At 46.2% G+C, this 20,799-nt stretch overlaps 4 protein-coding genes across 4 annotated transcripts in view; 1 reads left to right on the plus strand and 3 right to left on the minus strand.

Annotated features, from left to right (window-relative positions):
- ATP5PD (ATP synthase peripheral stalk subunit d) overlaps window positions 1-20,799 on the minus strand; it is an 82,162-nt gene that overhangs the window by 34,401 nt on the left and 26,962 nt on the right. The window lies entirely within an intron of this gene.
- ARMC7 (armadillo repeat containing 7) lies at window positions 83-2,822 on the plus strand. The gene is made up of 3 exons (XM_071764051.1): window positions 83-369; window positions 453-596; window positions 1,822-2,822. Exons 1-3 carry the CDS (start codon window positions 303-305, stop codon window positions 2,157-2,159), a joined length of 549 nt encoding a protein of 182 aa, XP_071620152.1. The 5' UTR covers window positions 83-302; the 3' UTR covers window positions 2,160-2,822.
- On the minus strand, window positions 1,251-8,441 carry NT5C (5', 3'-nucleotidase, cytosolic). The gene is made up of 5 exons (XM_071764050.1): window positions 8,220-8,441; window positions 4,775-4,875; window positions 4,630-4,690; window positions 3,680-3,794; window positions 1,251-3,592 (listed from the first exon to the last, which is right to left on the minus strand). The coding sequence occupies exons 1-5, from the start codon at window positions 8,400-8,402 to the stop codon at window positions 3,450-3,452; spliced, it is 603 nt and encodes a 200-aa protein (XP_071620151.1). The 5' UTR covers window positions 8,403-8,441; the 3' UTR covers window positions 1,251-3,449.
- JPT1 (Jupiter microtubule associated homolog 1) lies at window positions 9,371-20,099 on the minus strand. The gene is made up of 5 exons (XM_071764055.1): window positions 19,828-20,099; window positions 16,611-16,753; window positions 15,855-15,952; window positions 14,575-14,602; window positions 9,371-10,362 (listed from the first exon to the last, which is right to left on the minus strand). Exons 1-5 carry the CDS (start codon window positions 19,881-19,883, stop codon window positions 10,220-10,222), a joined length of 468 nt encoding a protein of 155 aa, XP_071620156.1. The 5' UTR covers window positions 19,884-20,099; the 3' UTR covers window positions 9,371-10,219.

Consider the following 20,799-nt stretch of genomic DNA (forward strand, 5'->3'; position numbering starts at 1 on the left):
GCCGAACCGGGAGCTCACACGGTGCCGGCAGAGGAGGAGCCACTCCCCCCCTGAGAAGGGATCCGCCGCCACACCCCCACAAAATGGCGGACGGCACGCCCACAAAATGGCGGCTGACAGAGGGCTGGGTAGCGCACGGGTTCCCCTGCGAGTCGGACAGGCTCGCCGAGAGCCGGCACCGATCGCGTCCCGGCCTGCGGAAGGGCTGCCGGGCGAAGGGAGAGCCTGAGCGAGGGTGTCTGACAGGCACCGGGTGTCCGTAGCCGCTGAGCTTGGGGCATCTTGTCCCCGGTGGGTCCGGGATGGAGCTGGGTCGGCTGGAGTACCTGCAGGCCCTGGTCACCGAGTTCCAGGTGACGGACAGTCCAGGTAACCCCCGGGCACCGCTGCTCACTAATATTCCTCGTGTTTAAGTTGTGTTTCCTCACGTCCCTGATGCTTCTCCATTGCAGAGGCCAAGGAGCAGGTCCTGGCCAACCTGGCCAACTTCGCCTACGACCCCAAAAACTACGAATACCTCCGTCAGCTTCAGGTCCTGGATCTGTTCCTTGACGCGCTCACCGAAGACAACGAATCCCTGGTGGAATTTGCCATCGGTAAGGACCGCCCTGGACACCCTGGTGAGGGGCTGACAGGCGGGGGACAGTCGGGGTGGGTGGTTCAGCTCCTCCCTGCAGTCGTTCTGCAAGGAGAGAGCCATGGTGGGATGCTGAGGCTGCGTTTAGGGGAGAAAAAGTGGAAGGGGGTGAGAGGGAGGAGGGAGGTGTCTCCCCTTCATCCTAATACAGCTGTCGTGCTTAGAAAAGATCCTTCCTGCAAAGAAACTTTCTTTTAGAAAGACTGTACATAAGGACTAGATAAATGGCTAACAAAATCTCTCCTTTTCCCAGGCGACTTTCAACAAGACAAGAGGACACAGTCTTAAGTTGTGCCAGGGAAGATTTAGGCTGGATATCAGAAAGAATTTTTTTACGGAGAGGGTGATCAGGCATTGGAATGGACTGCCTGGTGAGGTGGTGGATTCTCCATCCTTAGAGACATTTAAAAAGAGACTGGATGTGGCACTCAGTGCCATGGTCTAGCAACCACACCGGAGGGTCAAGGGTTGGACTTGATGATCTCTGAGGTCCCTTCCAACCCAGCTAATTCTATGATTCTATAGGGAAGCAGGCACTAATACAGAGTTGTCCTGTATGATGTACAGGTCCACTATTATCATTCTACTATGAAAAAACAGTCTTGGAGAATACTTCATTTAAACTTTTTAATAAGTACTCTGAAGAACCACCTTACAATGATTTATTGTGCTCTGAACATAAGCCAAGAGGACAGATCCTTATTTTGAGTGTTTCCATGACATTATAATAAATATATTTGATTTTTGAGGCTTATGGCTCAGCTGCAGCAAGGTATGGCTGCATCTTAAGCTTCAAGTACATTATATGCCTCTGGCTAATACTGTTATTGCTGCTCTCTATTTTTTCTACAACATCTGTAATAAATGCTGGCTTGTAACCTCACTTAGGGTTAAATAATGAAGGAATTCTTCATTCTGTGAAAGATGTAAGTTAAGTCCAGCAGTACAGTGCCCTCTAATGACATAGAGGAGGAACATTCTGATGGAAAATCTATGGAAAGAATCAAGAAAACATTGCCCAGAAAGCCTTTAAGATTATTTTCCATCCGAATCTCACAGAAAATCTGGATGCTTATTAATGTATTATAAAAAAGGGATCAGCAGTGAATTTGCTGAAAAAGATGAGGGTGCGGAAAGAAGAGTTGGTCTCGCATGTGCTGGACCATTTTCTTTTGTTGTTTCAGGAGGTCTTTGCAACCTGTGCCTGGATAAAACCAACAAAGACTACATCCTGGAGGCAAACGGGGTAGAGCCCATCATCAACTGCCTCTCCAGCTCCAACGAGGAGACAGTCATGTCAGCTGTCACCACCCTGATGTACCTGACCACCACGCAGTCGCGCCAGCAGACGACAGCTCTCCCCGTGGTGGAGTGCATGCTTCGCTTCTCCCTCTCAGCCAGCAGGAGACTAAGCAACCTGGCAACCATCTTTCTGGAGGATTACTGCACTCCACTGCAAGTGGAAGAGGCCAAGAATCTAAGCAAACACACAGCGGTGGGGATTCCCCTCCCCAAGGACTGAAGCTGTCAGAGCAGCGTGGAGCTGTTTTCCCAGGCCTCAGCTTTCTGCTCATCAGGGCAAGACTGTGTCAAAAACAACACTGAAAAGAGAAATTGGTCATGCCAGCACTGGTTTTAGTTAATAAAGAGGCTGGTATGGCACTACCATGTCAGGCCAAGCACACAGCTAAAACTGCAAGCAAGTATTTAAAACAAAACAGATCATGACTGTTGGAGAGCAGGTTGCCAAGTACAGCCCAGCACCCAGCTTAGACAAATAACCCTTCCCAGCAACTGGAGGTTTTTCTCCTTAGGTTATTGGGCAGCTTATATCCAGCTCCGGTTCCTGGCTGGTTTTTCAGTGTCAACTCAAATGACTTTGCAATATCACAAACTGTTCTTCCTGCTGAAGAAAGAAGGTGCGTCCCTGCCATGGCGATTTGCAATCTCACTGTGCCCCTTTGGTACTAAATACTCCATCCTATCATCATGGCATAGGCATCCAGCTATTAAATCACCACACAGGGCAGGTGTAGCCATCCCATAAATTGGGAAGTAAGAAGCTGTTTTTCTTTCATTACCAGTTGTGAAAAAGGTGAAGATTTTTGAAAAAGGGCTCATGGTACTCTGGCTCTTAAGAACCGCTGTCTTGTAAAACCTTCCCTTAATAAAACATTAACTTAAATGCTGTGTAAACAGTTTTGTTTAATCCTATACATTTTCTCCACAGTACTTGCAGCACAGCCTTTGCCCACCTTATGCATGCACATGGGCCAGAAACTGAAGTCAGCTCACTCTTTTTTTCATACAGAAGGCAACCCAAAACCCAGGGTGGCTAAATACATAAAATCTAAAAGGGTTTGGCTGCTGAGCACAGTGCTCCCTGACAGGCACCCAATGCTGTGTCTGCTCAAGTTTCAGAGCTTTATTTCTTCCTCTTTTTTTCTCCCCTCCTCCCTCAGTCAGCCCAAAACAAACAGGAGTAAGGCTAAAAGCACAGGCACACAAGAAAGCAACAAGCGAGAAACAACCCACAACTGCTTGTACTTTATAGTTTCTCTTCACCAAGAGCAAACATCCAAACCAACTCTATGGTGATAAACTGAATGCAGCCTTCCTGAAACCTGGGGAAGAGTCAGCTCTGCAGCACATCAAACAGGGGCAGCTCATTTCTTATCATGACGGACCCCCTGCCTGGCTGAGGGTGCTCAGGGTGAGGGTGCTGGCTGCCTCCTGGGGACAGATTTCCCTGCCAGCGGGTGGGTGGGTTGTTGCCTGGGCAGTGGGAAGAGCACAGCATCCCATTTCTGCATTACTGCCTACGCTTGCTTTCCAAGATGGCCTTCCAGTCATCCTCCCAGGAGAGCAGGCGCCGGCGCGGTGCCTGCAGCTGGAGGTGCCGGTTGTGGCAGCAGGTGAACAGGATGTGCTCCCAGCTCGGGTTCAGCTCAGCACCTGGGGAGGCCGAGGGAGGAAAGCTGGAGTCAGCTGGGGTCTTTCCTCCCCTCAGCTAACAGCAAGTGATGCAAATGCTTTTCAAACCTGTAATGGTATCCTTGTCATCAAACAGCAGGTCAGCCGAGACGATGGTCTTGTCTCGGGTTAGAATAATCCGCTCCACAAACTCAGGTCCCAGATGTTTTTCTACCCACTTGTACTGCAGAGGTGAGAAATGAGAAAATTCTGCTGTAGTTTCAGGTTGCATATTTCCCTGGTCAGACCAGCCCTCGTTCAGCAATCTTCTCTCCCAGAAACCTGCATCTGTGCCTGTGAATCCCTGCCACAGAGCCTGGCTATGGCCCAAGACACTGACTTCACCTGTACCTGTAACAGCCTTCAGTCAGCACACTGCTTCCTGTGCCTAACTGTAGTCCAGCAGCATTGGCTGCTTGCCCAGAACATGTCAATTGTGCCCATCTAAATAATTTCAATTATTAAGGTTCCCTCCTCTGTTCCTGTGCCAGTGTCAAACAGGGCTAATGCCAACACTACAGCCTCCTCTTAACTCAGCATTGGCCTCTCACAGGAGAGACAGGTATCTCAGGCTCTGGATTTAGACAGAATAAGGTTTTGTGGGTTGAGGAGCTTCCAGTATGGAATCCCACAGGAATGTCCCATCCCTATGGGCCATGCTGACAGCCAAACTTATCTTACCTAGCCATGCTTCAACAGTTCTGTGCTATCAGGTGCTGACAGAGCTGGAGCAGCAGTGTCACACACCAGCTCCAGCAGCACAGGGCTCACACAAGCCTGGCACACAAGCCAAGCCACAGCAAGGCTGGCACCATGGGGCATGACAAGCTTCCCCATCCTAACTATTCCTCTGTGCCTGGGCAGTTGCCCCTCAGACAGATCTCAGGGAAGCCTGGCAGCCAGCAACAGCTGCAGGTTTTGCTAGTGAATGACTCTGATTTGGGTGGTAGCAAATTACAAGGCTGTGCAAAAGCAGCATTAAAAACTGTGCAAAAACAGTAAAAAAAATTCTCTCCCACCTTTTCTACGATGCAGTGCTCGTATTTCCGGAGAGGACTTGTGCAAATAAACACTTCAGTGCTGAAAAGAAACAGCCTCCATTAGCAGTCAGGGAAAAGCACATAAGATAATAGGAATGGGTTGCAGCGTGCAAAGTGTCCTTACTCCTGCATGTGGATCATCTCCTGCATAGCTTCAAGGGCTCCTGGAATTGGATCCAACTCTAGAAAGAAGCCAGGTGATTCATAGACACTGGCTACCTTTGCCTGCAAGAGACAGGAGGAGCATTACCAATGCTTGTGCTTTTATTCAGGCTCTGAGCAAAACAGTTGTCCAGTTACCCCATGTGTAACACCCATCAAAGGGGCAGTGCTCTAGAGAGTGAGGTGATGCTTCACCAAGAGTGGATTATAAAGTTTCTCACCTTTTAGGGTTCCAGGAAAAATCCAGCTCAGGCACACAAGAATGAGAAGTTACTCTCTGGTGGTTTGTTAGGAGTGAGGAGGCAGAGCTGCTCCATGAGTAAGCACCAGGAATACAGCACTCACCTGCAGCTCAATCTGCTGATGCCTGAGAGAGGGAGAGCTCACACCTCACCCCTTCCCAGCAGGTCTCTCTCCTAACTCTTGTGAAAACCAAAGGGATGAGTCTGAGGCACCTGCTCCTCAGTCACATCTGCCTGAAATTTGTTTATGGCTCAGGAATGAGTAAGCAGACAGATGTCTTGTCTAGCAGCTCTCCTCCAGAACAAAAAGGGCAGGGTGATGGCCACACTAATTACCATCCTCAGCAGAGGGGCCAGGACAGCACACACTGTTCAGTGGCCTGTGTTAACTCCGGGCAGGTCACAGCAGACAGCTCCTTTTAGCATCCAACCCACCATGACAAAGCACACACAGCAGCAGCAGTGTCCCAGGAGCATTAAGGGCTGAGTCCACTTCCAGGTCTAAGTATTATTCTTAGAGCAGTTAAGCTTCCACTATCTCTCCTACCCTAACAGACATGAATCTTACCTTTGCTGGGCTCATATAGTGAACTCCAGAGGTGCTAAGCCAGCATTTTTTGACAAGCATTAAGATTTTATATTCCCATGGCACTGAACAATCTGGAAAACTTTGTTCTGGGTAAGTATTCTCCAAAGGCAGGCTGGCAGCCTTTGCTTAGAAATTGTACAAGACTGCTTTGTATGTTCTCCTTGCTCTGTATCAGCAGAACATCAACATAAAAAACATTTCAATTAAACAGCAATGAAGAGTCAGCATTAAGCAAGTCTCCCAGATGATGGTGATCACTCAGCCATCATCATTTACACATACTCATAAATCAGCAGCCACAAATTTGGAGGCACTGCCTGGTTTCACATGCAAATCAGCAGAGGTTAAGGAGTCTGGGTGAAGATGTAGCAATCAGATCTACCCAGACCTCTGTTTCCATGAAAAGCTTCACTGATCCCAGCAACAATTCCCTGGAGCTCTTCCCAAGGAGATTGAATTGCAGAATCAGGTCTTGTGTCTGAAAGTTCTTTCATCCTACAAGACACCAGAAACTGGCAGGTTTCCATCACATCACAAAAAAAGTCTGGCTTTGCTGGAAAGAGAAATCTGATTTCATGACTCGAAACCAAAAGCCATTTGTCAAAAGTTACTGGAAAAAGAAAGCAAAACATTTTTTTTCCTCATTCTCTTTCTTGTTCAACATTTGCTTTTAACTTCCACAAGCAGGATAACAAATTCAAAACTGGGGAAATTACACCTACCCCTAAGCTTTCCCATTTGCAATACTGAAAATAATTCTAGAAGTTCTTGCCACCACTGGAGTTGTTAAACCCTTTTTTAAAACTCTCTGGGGCAGGGTAATACATCCTAAATGCTTGGGAGATAAATCCCCATCAATAAAATTGCTACACACCCAGGAGACCAGATAGGCAAGAATGGTAAAGAAAGTCTTGAGCAAAGCACTTTGTAAGTGAAATTGATTTACAGTGTGAAACTGTTGATCAACAGGATTAAAGAGAAAAAAAACCCAACCAACCAACCTGTGTCTGGGCTGCAGGTTCCTATCAAAGCTTCTGCTGCAGCTGGGGGCAAGGAGAGATGGCACTCCTGCACCACAGGCAGAATTAACAAGGCCTCTCTTTTTAACCAGATGTGATATTTGCATAAAATTTAGATGCTTCAAATATTTAAAGCCTTATTTCTCTGCCAAATGTGCCTAAATCATCCCAGAGATCCAGAGGTTACTGAAGGAGACAGACACACAATACAACCAGATAAACCTCATTTCCTTAGGAAGCCAGGCTAACCAGGAGCAGTAAGATAAGAGCTTTCTACCACTGTTGAGCTCCGTGGGATTCAAAGCAGTTATCTGGTTATTCCATTGACACACCTAAGGGTCTGGGAAGAAACAGGATGAACATGAACCAACTTAAGAATGGGAATGCCAGGAACAAAACATAACTTTCAGGACAGATTAGATTGTAGACCTTCTGAATAAAAGCAAATAAAAAGCCACAATCCCTTAAAATTACTTGCAGCTTTTTTATCACAGTGTATGTAAGTGGGATTTATTTAATAAATACTCACTTAAGCAATAAATCCTATTTGTTTATATAAAAGTATAAACAGATCATGTCTACTCCCTGTATTTACAAGTTACTGGTCCTGGGAAGTTTCAAGCATCAATTCAAGCTTGGTGCTGTCACAGTGGTGCAGGATCCTGCACCTCACTATGGGACAGGAGGGAAATGAATGAGTTGTCATTTCTTAGCAGTGAAAAAATACAGGCTCCATACAGGACCTTAAAGTTAGCAATGAACTTCTCAGAGAAAAGCATAGAGCACAGCCTGGATCAGCACCCCTTCTGGTTTCTTAGAGAGTCCCTGACTGCCCTGTGGCAACCAGAAGGAACCACTAAGTCTGGATTAATGGTATTTTTAATTTTACCTTGCAAATATCTCTGATATTCATTCAGCCATTAGAAAACATTAAAAAGAGCAACAATTTGCACGGATATAGGGTGTACAACAAGCTTTTTACATACTGCTCCAGATCACTTACCTACTGTGCACTTTGCTTGTCAGAGCATGCAGAATGATATAAATGATCTAGATATGGGGCTTTATTAGCTGTATAAAACCCATATATAAAATTTATGTTTCCTGTCCTGCTATGGAGCTACATTAACACCTGCAGAGTACTCAGAGGTGAGTTACCACCACTGCCCAGTAGCAAGAGCAACTCATCAGTAAGTAAAGAAAGAGCTGAAGACAAGTTCAGCAAATAGTTTCATCCAGTTAATTTTTATGGGAGAATCACTCATTGCTAATACCCACACACATACCTCTTTGTAAAGGGCTGGCAATCCTCCTGGAAGAAGTCACTAATTATTGCTATATAAATTAAGGCTGCAAGCATGAAACAAACCTTTGTAGCACCCCCTTAAAAAAAGAGAGAGAGAGAGAGAGAGAGAGAGAGACCAACACCCTCCCCTCGGCTTTGCATACCCAGAGGGGGAGATTTCCCCTGCTCACAGCAGGGTGCAAGGGGGTGAAGAGGGAGGGGAAGCTTTCGGAAGAGGCTGCAGCCCGCCCGTTTCCTGGCCCCGCTCTCACCCCCAGGTCCTCCCGCACGCTGCTGTACTGCTCCCGCACCGAGAAGCCCCTCCGTGCCGCCAGCTCCACCCGCGGCTCTCCGGGGAAGCGGGCGTGGAAGCCCCGCAGCACCGCGCCCTCGAAGTCGGCCAGGACGCCGTCCATGTCCACCAGAACCCGCACCGGACCGGCCCCGCCGCCCATGCCGCCGCCTGCCCCGGGCTCCTCAACCCCCGCGAGAGCGGGGCGGGACCGTGGGTATGAATATGAATATGAATATGCATGAAATGGGGCGGGGACCCCCGGGCCCGCACCCACGAGGAGCGCGGGTGGGCTCGGGCAGCACCCGGGAGCGCTGGACAGAGATGGGGAGCATCGTGAAGCTCCCAGAGAAGGGTGGTCAAAGCCTCGGCAAGCATCATGGAGCAACCAAGTTGCACTGATGGGAGAGCTTGCAAAAATTAAATAGAATTAAATAGAAATAAATCAAATAGAACTTCATTATTTTCCTCCCAGGTCCAGGATACGGACAGACATGATCAGACACATGATCATACTGCACGTCAGCTGTAAGGAACTCCACATCCCCAGAGGCAGGAGAGAAGCCTGGCAGAGCAAATCAGCTCTATGAAGCCTGGGATTTTTTAAAAAAATGAGTTGGAAAACCAGGGTATTTTTTAGGCAGGAGCAGGGTGGACGTGACACACTCACCCCAACAGACACAACAGCTCAGTACAAATCCACTGCTTCAGCTTGTCCTGCAGCAGATCCCTCCCAGGACACAGAACTTCAGTTTCCTCTCCTTTCCACCCTTCTCACCATTTAGGGTCTAATTTTTTTTTATTTTTTTTTTTTTTTTGAGAACAAACCTCCCTCTACATCCTTGAAAATATATTTTAAATATATACGTATAAAAAACATTCTCTATATCAAGCATTTTTCCATGTTCCTCTGCTCTAGAAAATTAACATTTCGTTTCATAAAAATGAAGAGGTAAGTCAGACACTTTTTCTGATGAAGATGGCACATGAGGGTGCCCCTCAAGCCAGGTATAAAACCCTCCTCTCTGCTGCATTCCACCTGTTAGAGCAGGGCAGGTTGGCAGAGACAAGGGCAGCTGAGAGCAAAGCAAAAGCAAACCCATGAAATAAAACCCACACAGGAAACACTGCTTCAAAATTTCTATATTATTTACTTTTAAGCAACAGTCCAGCTTTGTGAAATTACAACACACACTTTGAAGGATGAGATTTTCACCTCATGGTCAAGCACCAGCATAATCATGCACAGCATTGAGTCAGTTGTAAAAAAAATGCCCTGTAGTTTTTATTTATTTATACGATCCACTCCACCTTTACTTAATAAAATCTGAACAAATCCCCTCCTAGCATTAGGCCAGGTGGCTCTGGTCATCAGCCCTCTATTTGGCACATACCCTGCACTTCTTAGTAGTCCAGTATCAAGATTTTTAAATTTGTCAAGGCAGCATGGTGTACATTAACCACTTCACAATTTACATGGCACAGCAGGGCTGAAGGCATTTACCACATGCAGTCAATGAAGCCTTTGACACCCCCAAATCCCACATGTGGAGGAAGGGACTGTTCTTGCTGATTGTTTGCTGGCCTGTTTAATTCTAGAACCTTGTAAAGCTAAGGGGTTCTAAAAAAAAAAAAAAAAAAAAAATCTCAGTACAAAAACCCTCTAAGCACACTTAGAACCAAGCTACTCTCCTTTGAATGACGTTACTATACTTCATAAAGCTTTCCCTCAAGTCTATCACTAGAAAACACTCATGTCACTTCCAGTAGATCTGGGGGAAACACAGGACAGAAGTGGAAAAAACCCTTGAAACCCTTGATCTCAGAAAAAAAAAAAAAAAAAAAAAAAAGATGGAGTACATAAAGTGCTTCTTTTTAATGAAAGAAATTCGAGATGAACAGTCAGGCTCAAGTTGTGCAGTTCACAAGCATGGGGGAAAGAAACAGACACGAGTTCAAAACAGTCAGGAAGGGAAAGGTTTAACCAAGGACTAGGCTGGACTTGCCACCGGGTGGATTTCTCCTGGATGGTGCTGGTGCTACTGGGCTAGGAACAGGTGCAGCAGGCAGGGATTTTTCTTCATTCTGACCTGGGGCAGCTTCTACATCAGCCTCAGTGTTTTCTAGAAGAAAAGAAGCTTTTAAAGTGTCTGATGTGAATGATGCAATCCAGATGTTTCACTGGCTTAGACAGAAGCTCAGCTCCTGTAAGTTTTCTCCAGGCTTACAGACACACTCAGAGTGCTGTAAGGACAGACTTGCTGTCAGGACAGGCTTCAGCCTTCTGAAGTGTTTGTCAGATGAACTCTGAGGCCTTATAATTCACTTTCAGGATTCAAGAGCCACATTCACTCAGCTGCTGCTAGAGGATCTCAGCATTATTGTTTCTTTTAATGACAAGCAGCTTCAGTCTTAAATCTTGTACACGTTAGTCAGTGTTTGACTATGACAATCACAACCCAAGTCTGAGCAGGTGCAGGAAACCAAGTCACAGAAGCACCAGTACTCCCAAGCAAGGGCTCAAACCACATTCCAGCCTTCATAGCTGGAGGGAAGAGTATCTGACACACACTCCTGAGGTTCACACAGGACAGACTAGGGAACAGCCATGCATGGGTAGGCTCCAATTGCACATGAAAGCACATGATTGTTGCATCTATTTTAAATATTTTTCAACAACCACAAGTGAAGACAGAATACAGGAGGAATTCTTCACTGGAAGCACTTTAGATACTGTAGCAAATCATTAATGTATCTGCTTCAGTGACAGTGCATGAGCACAGTGAGCACCTTAGGAACTCGCATTCTATAAAAATATAAGATGTATATTCTATAAAATATAAAAAATTAACATAAACAGTTATGAGCCAAAGGCCCAAATCAGTAACCTGCTGATACTCGGTGGGGCAAGGGGAGTGGAGCTTCTCCACCAGCTCAATGAAGATGTATTTTGTCTTTTTTTCACAGGGATCTTAATTCCATTTCCATTCCAATTCTTAATGGTCACCAGTTCCTGGCTTTGGAGAAAGTGGGGAACAGCTGCACATCCACCAGAATCTCCACATTTATGATTCAGCAAATCTTGATCCATCTCCCCTGAGCCTTCTCAAACTGGAGATTTTTGTCTCTCCTCATAATGCAGCTGCTTTCCCATTACCTTCCTCTGCCCCTTTATTTACCTCCACTACACCCTTCTGGCCTTTACAACCTCAAGGACTGCATATACAGTTCAAGATGTGGGCATTTAATTTTGTACAGAGGCAAACCACTGCCATTTCTCACTCTCTCCCTGACAATATTCAACATTTTGCTGGCACCTCCAAACATTTCAGAGAGGTTTCAGTAATAACATTCAGAAGTAAAGTGACAGAGCTAACACAAGAATGACATGGATTAGGTGTTATAAATATTATTCTGCCACATTTTACTGCCTATGTTGTTTAAACTGAGTGCTTCTGACAGACTTAACATCAGCTCATATGGCTACCTGAATGAGCTAATATCACCAAGAAAACTGGAGACACTTCACTGTTCATTACCTTTTCCAGGATGAATAAAACTAGTCCCAGCATCACTTTTGGGCTCATTTTTCCAACCTGAAAAGCAATAACTAAGCCCTGCCCTTGGCTTTCTATATTCCTACTTCAGCTACCACCCTATCCACAGGAGTGGCTTTCCTCCAGTCCTGTGGAAACTCAACCTTTTGTGGGTTTGCTTGTTTGGTTTTTTTTTTAATTTTGTTTTTAGCAATCTTTGAGGCAGAATTTGACCAGATACATTAAAAACCCACTTGTGTCCCTGACCCCCTTGTCTCTAGCACTTCTAACAACAGCAAAGGACTCCAGCAACTCCATACAGTCTCCATGCAAAATAATCTACAGTCTTAGTTCTCTGCTGCATTCATTAACCCACAGATACATCAGAACAAAACACTTAACATGAAGTTTTTGAGCTTGATGGTTCTGTGGCTCGTGTACCACTGCCTGCTTACTCAGCAAGCTGGGAACAACCAGGGCCATGCCCACTGCTCATGCAGTGCTGAATGCTCCTTTGTCCCTGCTCTCAGCAGACAGTCCCAGCACTGTGCAGTGCTCATGATGATCATCTGTTCACCAAATGCCAGAGTTCACCTTCCTGTGTATCACTGGTGACAGGCAATTGAGTGCTGTCTAGTTCTCCTTAGCTTGTCACACTCATTAAGTACACAGTGCTAACTGAACTGTGAAAGAACCAGAACTGCTGTCACGGGGGATGGAGAACTTTGTGCAGCCATCAGTAATCCCCATGTGGAGATAAGGTGGAGATAAGTTTGCTAACCTGAAAACTAAAGTGGTAAACTCAATAGGATCAGACCAAATGTTAAAGTTCTTCCCTTATTAGAAAGGCTATGAACTCTAAAACAGCTTTCTGAGTATACTGCAAACCACTGGAAACTGCACAGAAAGGAACTACAGCTTCCAAACAGGAAGCTGGAACACTGCTGCAAGAGGAGCATGTTTTCTTCCCCTAGACAGACATGAGAAAAAAGATATGCATGCCCCACCTGACACCTACTTGGGGTTTTATAATCGGTAACATACAGAAAATAATTTCCAAACTCAAAAAAAAAAGCATTCTTTTATGATGGAAACCTATTAAGAATCTAGTGATACTGTGAGCTTGTAAGCAGACAGCTATTACTTGGAGGTGAATTCATTCAGCCCCTTTCAGCTGGTGCAGACAGCTCTGCAACACCAAGCACAGAATCAGGTGTGACAGGTGGGACATTCACCATCTCACACAGCAGGAATATCAAAGTGTAGGGTGACACAGATAGCTCAACATAACTGTGCTCCATTAAGATACAAAGTGATCAATGGTAGGAATTTATTTACCAATCGATCAAGATTCTCAGATATTTGCCACAGGCACCATGTCCAGAAAACATTAACTTTTTACTCCTTTCCTAATCAATCTTTCCATTCATCAGTGGAAGTTTAAAATTCAAATGTTTGGCTATCATTTTTTATTTCATCTTGACCATCTTCAAAAATTTATTTTTGAATGTCATGGTCACAGTAGTAAACAACTCCAGTCACTTTCCAGCCACAATTTTTTTAGAAAACCTCCCAGCATGCACTTACTTAGTACTTGACAAGAATTTCCTTCACTCTCCCCTATCAGAAACAAACCAAAGGCCAACAAACATGACATCTGTGAAAATGGGAACTTGTTCTAAGAGTCAGGAATATAATTTTGTACTCAGAGTTTCAGTCAGCTGTTGCTCACACAGGCAGTCCTGTTTCTGCTTCCTCCTACCCCATCCCTTTTTGCCTCACCACTGCCTGCAGGCTCTCACCTGACCCATGGGCAGCTGGTTTAAACAAGTACCAGGAGAGGCAGCAGCAGAGCCCTTCTATTTATCAGACCACATCCTCTTACTTGAGGCATAAACTCTAAATGTCTGAAGTGCTAATTAAGATCAGACACATATGGAAAATACTTCAGAAGTGTGTATGGTTTGCTTAGAAGCAGCTGGCTAAAGAGGTGAGACTTATTTGGGGAACAGCTATCACTTAAAGGTAGTTAAAATATTCTGGAAAGACTCCCACCCTCCCAGCAGAAATCTTTTCAGGACATGGAACTGCAAATGGCTTTAGTGATGTCCCACAGCTCTTAGGTGTTGAAAGTAGCACTTTGAAAGTACCAGTCAACACACATTCCTCTCACCAGGAAGTAAGCTATTCTTTAGGTAAATCTTGCAAAGGAGAGATTTCCAGCCTCAGAGCCAGGAGAAACACTTTTAAGACTAACATGCATGCTGCTAGGGCTTTCCTTGGCAAAAAAATCAGCATTTAAAAAGCAACAGGAACTTTAAAGCTAGTTGATGCAGACACTTTCAGATGCAGTAGCTGGGTTTGATTATTTCTGTGAATGTGGTGTTTGCTATATGAGAATGGGAAAGTAGTAAATTGCTAAACTGAAATCCTGTAAGTTGACTCCATTACTTAATTATAAGCTGCTCTATCAGTGATACAGTCTTTCAATTACTGAACATTTTGCAATCTGGTATCCACCTTGCCTTCTAGTACTTAAGCAAATCTTGACTCCAACTGCTGCTGGCAAAATCACTGAACAGGACTGTTCTCTTTTTTAACTTGACTACTATCTGGCATTCCACCATTTCATCCCATATCCACACTTCCACTGAATATGTCAGGTCAATTTATTGATTTGATAGAATCAAGGAACAATCCCAAGCTGCCTCTCCTAATCCATGACCATTTATATATCCCCTTTCAAAAGCACCTAACTGCAAAAAGCTTTTACTGAAACAGTCCAAAGGAGTTACTCACCAGAAGTTTCACCACCACCATCTCTTCCCTAGAAGAGAGAGAAACACATTAGTTCCTACACCTGGGGATGTGTTTTCCCCCTCCAAAAGGAGGGCACTCAACTCTGTGTTCTGACCATGGTGGCAGGCACAGGTCTATCTAGCAACCCCTTCTGAGGGGCAGGCCTGCTGAAGCACTTCCAGACCACCAGCAGGCTCTCAGGGACTGGTATCAGTCACACTGGTGAGTGCTGCACACACACTTGTACAGATCAATATTATGGGCTTGTAAGCAGCATTTCCTGCAGTGACTAACACAACTTCATCAGCTCTTTTTTAACTACCTAACATACTTCTAAAAATATAAAGAGACAGATGTCACTGAAGCAACCCTACTGACATGTGGCATAGCTGTTATTCCAGGCTGTGAAGGATGCAGGTGGTGCTTTATTATATAAATATAAAGCTGCTTCATTATATACAGCATCCTGCATCAGGCAGCAAAGCATTGTAACTGCCACAGAGAAGTGACAGGGAAGTGACACCCTAAGCAATCAGCAATAGTTCAGTGTCTTCTCCTTCACCCTAAAGCAGCTCCTTCCAACACCAAACATTTATCTGTTAGCAAGGCCAAGAGCATTTGTTGTATCCAGGATATTAGCTTCGTTTGTGAAATACAGACCAGTTTTTTTGTAATGTTACTGATAAAGTTTCCCTCACTGTCAGTCAACAGCTCAGCATTCTTTAGATACTGGATCTGTTCACAGCCTGCAACTCGACACAAAGAAACTGATAGTGTTCCAGCAGCCAAGGCTCAGTTGCACCACATTATACCAACTTCCACAGATTTAACAATGTTAATTACATAGCAAAACTGCAGTCATCAAGATACAAATGTACAGGAACTCACCCAAACGTATTGCATTAAATCTCAAGAGAAGCTGCAGGACATTAGGTCCAGCTTCTGCTGTCTACAGCTATAACTACTGCATAAAATTAGAGTATTCCACATTTAAAGAATTTGTTTCCTAAGCTAAGAGCCACAGTATTTAACACAATTAAGTAGAAAATAGTATTAGACTAATCAGTTTACTTTTGTTTTCTGCACTAGCAGCTATAAATGTAATCTCACTTATACTTGCTGTTAGAAAAATCCAGCCCTGCATCACTGTACTGTAAGCCTTTCACAATTAAGAAGGGATTCAAACCCTACAATCTTCCAACTGTGTTAACACTGAGGATAAATCACACACAGAGTGTGAACTGTCCCATTATCAGGCTCTTCATAGTTACTGTACTGACCTTGGGATCTACCAAATCTCCACAGTTTACTTCAGTTGAGTCACTCCTTTGTGGTCCAGATGATTCACAGTCTTCTCTGATTTCACCTGGCTTAGTCCCTACAAGCAGAGATTGATTCTAATCAGGTTGCAAGATAAATTTAGTGGAAAAGCAGATCATAAGTACTCTGGTTTTTGTTTGTTTGGTTGGTTTTTTTAAAATATAAGCTCTACCATCCTAAGATGTTCTGTTTTTTTAACTTGTGTCTCACAAATTACTATTTTACAGCAGCATCTCATGCAGTGGAGTCCCAATGCCACCCATACTGGAAGTGCTCTGCAGAAATGGGAGCTTAATCCCAGCTGCAAGTACAACACAAAGCTGAACTCCCTCTGATTAATCAAGACCAATCAGACACAAGTTTGCCTTACTCTGGCTTGATTAACTTGGACAAATCACATTCAAAATGCAATTCTCTCAGCTATTTGCTTGCAACATCTACATCCAAGACTTGCATTAAAAAAACCAAGCCAAAACAAAACAAAACCACAAACAAAAAAACCCACCAACCCAAACAAAACAAAAACCAAACCCTTCTGGAATTAATTCAAAATGAGAAATAAAAAATCCCATTCAAGTTGACATCATTTATAGCCCTAGGCCACCAAGTAGACCAAATTTTGGTTTCCACACTGAGCTACCAGGAGCTGCAGGCTCATAAAAAAAAATGAATTTCTGCACATGAGCAGATCTGGAAACAAATCATTATGCTTTTACCCGAGGATTTAGCCCAGGAAGGTGGGTTTTCTTCTGGAGTTCCAAAGATGCTGGATGCCATCTTGTTCCTTCGCACAGGTTGTTCTTTTGGTTCATCAAAACCAAAGGAAAAGTTGGATCCACCACCAGGAGGACGCAGCACTCTGGAGTGAGAAAGAGAGAGAAATAATCAGCTTTACAGCCTTGCATGCATCATTACCAACATATAAAACCAGAGTATTAAGCCAAGAGATCACTGTAGGCTTTTGAGTTTCACATAGGGTAAAAACTCTGTCCCAACAAACCACACATGACTGTATCACATGTTGGCTGTAAAAAACCTGATGCAGACCACAGGTCTTCAGCACATAATTTGAGCTATAACTGCAAGCTGCCTGCCAGCATTCAGTCCAGGCAGGCACTGTATCTCCACTACTCTTCTCTTTAGTGACACTTACAAAAATAAAACACTCCAGTACTCTGCTTGTGCCCTTGACTTGGTGTCAACAAGAGCTGCTGCTACCAATCTTCAGTCTGAGACAACAGAAAAAGTCTGTGGGCATGTTCACATTCCAGCTTTTTTAAGAGAACCCTGTGAAGGCAAGCATTAATCTTCAAACTGGCAGCACAGCAAGCCTAAAGTTTGGCATATGAGGCAAAGTTGATGATGACTGAGGGCTGCAGCCTGCTACTGGACTGGACTTAAAATTAAACAGTTGTTACTCAGACTATTTTTAGGGGAGACACGTGTACAAAGATCCAGATACATAATCTAAATCTAACAATTTTCTATTAGACAGAAAATAAACTTGCCCAGTACTCCCTGAGCTGTATTGTGGTCTGTTTTCCAACTTGCAGAAATCAACCAAAATGAACAGCAGCAGCAAAATAAATCCTGACATGTCAATTCATTCATATCTTATTTTCTTAAACATGAATCTTTACAAGGGTGATGTGTTGGCTGGAGAAGACAGACAAAAGTCTGGAGAATAAAAATATATAAGGCCACATAAAAAATATAAGGCCACATAAGAACTGAGAACTGTCACAACCCCCAGAGATGTGGGTACACCAAAATGGCTTGTAGGACATCCAGCTGTGAAATGAAGACCAGAACAAGCAAGAGACAGTGCACACTTCCACATCTTTACAAATAATTTAATAAAAAGTTAGAACTTTGCAACAGAAAACAGTACACTGCTTGTTAGTGCACCAAACCTCAGAATTCCACACAAAGGACAACTCTGTTTTCACATGTCACCACCACTGGCAAAAGTGTTCAGATCTTTAGAAACTTTGTGCCAATTGCATTCCAGATGCAACACAAAAACACTTCTCTAATCCATAAAACTCACCAGCAAGAAAAATTCAAACACGTGTTTGGCATGGATAGTTAGTTTTCCTTAACCAGCACACTAGTTTTCCTTACAAAAATCTCCAAAGTTCTAATTACTAATGCCCAGCTGCCAATGGGAAGATCCCAGTAGATTGAATGTTTTAGAAATCCAAGGACATTTTTATGACTTTGTCTCCTTTCTGAATTAAGAGATATAGTATTATGGTCCTGACTCATTCCATTATCTTCCCCCTTATCTCCCAGAGGACATGTCCTGGTACAGAAGGTTTATTTTCTTAGTTACATCTGCTGCACTTACTGATTTGAAGAACTGTTTGTTCACACAAGGACTTGTTCCCACATCTTAGATCACCTTTGTTTTGCCAGAGCAATGAAACCAGTACTCTCTGAACAGAATGGAACAGTTTCCACTCACAGTCTTAAAGAAATTAATAACAGGGGCAACTGAAAGGAACATAAAGGCATCACCCACTGTTAAAAAGGCACAGTCCCTCTTGCCAACCTCAGCTAGAGGTTGACAGATTTTATTAGAAGCCTCTCACAGCTCTGAGATGTAACATGCTTCATCAAAGCTACATTTTTAATACTTCAAGCAATGAACTGCTCTTAAAATTGCACATGATACCCAGTGATGTATACTGAAAATTTACACGAAGCTCCCTCCAGGAACCAATCCTGTAAAGGGGTTGCGTGGGGTTGGTTTTTTTGGGGTTTTTTGTTTGTTTGTTTTCTTGCTTTGTTCCAAAATGCACTCCGAAAAGCAAAGCAAACAGGAAGCATCTGCTTTGTCAGGCCAAGACCCTACCGAAGTTAAAAAAAAAAAAAAAAAGACGTGATGGCTTGAAAAATTGACACGATCCTCTCCCAGGCTGGCTGTTACTTAGGCAAAACGTGTATGCCCGACAAAGTGCCGTGCACCTCTTCCACACCTACCTGCCAAGTTTTCTTTGTTCCGAGACAAGCTTCGGCTTCCTCCCCATCCCCACCCTTCGTTTGCTCCCCGGAGCCCGACCGAGGCCCCACCGCAGGGTTGGAGCAGGGGGAAGGGGCTCATCCCCCCCCCCGGCCCGTTTCTCTGCCATTCGGCGGGCAAAGCAGCTCAAGGAAGCGGCCAGCCCGGACAGGGCGAGGTGCTGGGCGGCCACAAGAGCCAAGGGGTGCGGGGAGCGACCCCCGGGCTCCTGCCGGGGCGGGCAGGGGGGGAGGCCGGGGAGAGCAGACAATGGAGCCCGCTCGGCCCCACCCAGAACGCGGCAGCCTCCGGGGCTGCTCCGCCAGACAGGGGGTACGGACGGGCTCAGCAGGGGCATGGAGGAAAAGGCGGCGGGGTGAGGAGGGGAGCGGGGGCACAGTGGGTGCCGTACACCTCACACCCGCCCCCCCTCCTCCGATGTGGCTGCGCGGCCGCGCAGCGAGGCAGCGAGTCGCCTCCCTTCTTTGTTCGGAAGAGGCAGGGACGCACAGGCACACCCCGGCAGCTCCCACCCCCGCAGCTCCCACACCCCCTCCCTCGGGCAGCTGCGGCAGGGCACGGCCAAGGCCTGCCACCCCTCACCCTCGCCCCCTCACCACCACCACCACCCCCCCCCGGCAGCGCAGCTGACTCGCCGAGACCACAGGCACCCGCTGCCCCCGCCTGGGCGCGGCCGCCGCCTCCCACTGACCCGCCCGAGAAACGGTGAAGAGGAACCGCACACGCCGAACACAGACACGGCCGGAGCCTGCGGCCGAACTGAGTCCCACCACCCCTCCGCAGAGCTGCTCCGGCCAAGCCCCGCCGGGCCCCCTGGCACTGAGGGGAGGGGAGTGGCGGGCCCAGCCGTGAACGCCCTCAGCCCCGCCGCCCGAACGGTCCCAACGGCCCCCGAGCCCCCGCCGGACCTGGAGCTGTTCCTGCCACTGGGGTCCATGCCCGAAAAGGTGGTGGTGGTGGTCATGGCAGCGGGGATGGAAGAGACGGAGGACGAAGAAACGGCTCAGTTGAGGCCAGGCGGGGAGTGACGGTCCCGGGATCGCAGACCCTCCCACTCCTCCCCGGCACGACTGCTGCCGGTGACAACTGCAGCCGCCGCCCGCTCCAGACGCTTCTTTTATCCTCAGCTTAAGACCCGCCCCTCTGCGGTCTTCTCATTGGGTGGTTCAAACTCAATTCCGCGCTTCTATTGGGCCGTGCTCTGCCACTCTGCCTCCTGGCCCGCCTCACCGCCCATTCTGAGGCGTTTTCCCTCATCCGTAACAGCTGATTGGTGAAGCAATACGTCTGCTCGGCGGTGATTGGCTGTGCCTGTGCGGCGGAGCCTTTTGTTGATGATTGGCGGGAGGCCCGTCGCTCCCACCAGGTGAGCTGTGATTGGCTGAGCCACACACCCAGAGAGACAAAAGTCTCGCTGCCGTTTCCCTCGTGAGGGGAGCGGGGCCGCGGAGTCCTCGGTGTGAGGGGAGCGCAGACGAAGGGAGCTGCCCCCTTTCAACAAACGCCCCTTCACGTCCCAACTGTCCCCAGGACACCCCTATGGACATCACTTCAAGTGCCACCAACACCCCCCACGGGGCCATCCCCACGGAGGCCCCGCTCCTTCACTCACTGCCATGTTGGGAGGCAGCTTGGCCCATACCTGCCTTGAAGTTGCCTCAGGGCACGTCATGGCACAACTCCAAAAATAAATAACAGGGATGAACAATATGGAGGCCACAAGGTGTGTGAGGTGTTGACACAAGGCTGCTGCAGTGTTAGAGGTTGGCTCACGTGAGCATGGGGACGCTCCAATGGCCCATGCAGGGACACCAGGGCTGGTGGGAAACACCTCAAAACATAGAGTGGAATAAATCTGTTTGTACTATCAGAGGATTCCG

This window comes from Heliangelus exortis, chromosome 20, assembly GCF_036169615.1.
Source record: "Heliangelus exortis chromosome 20, bHelExo1.hap1, whole genome shotgun sequence".
Classification (NCBI taxonomy): domain Eukaryota; kingdom Metazoa; phylum Chordata; class Aves; order Apodiformes; family Trochilidae; genus Heliangelus; species Heliangelus exortis.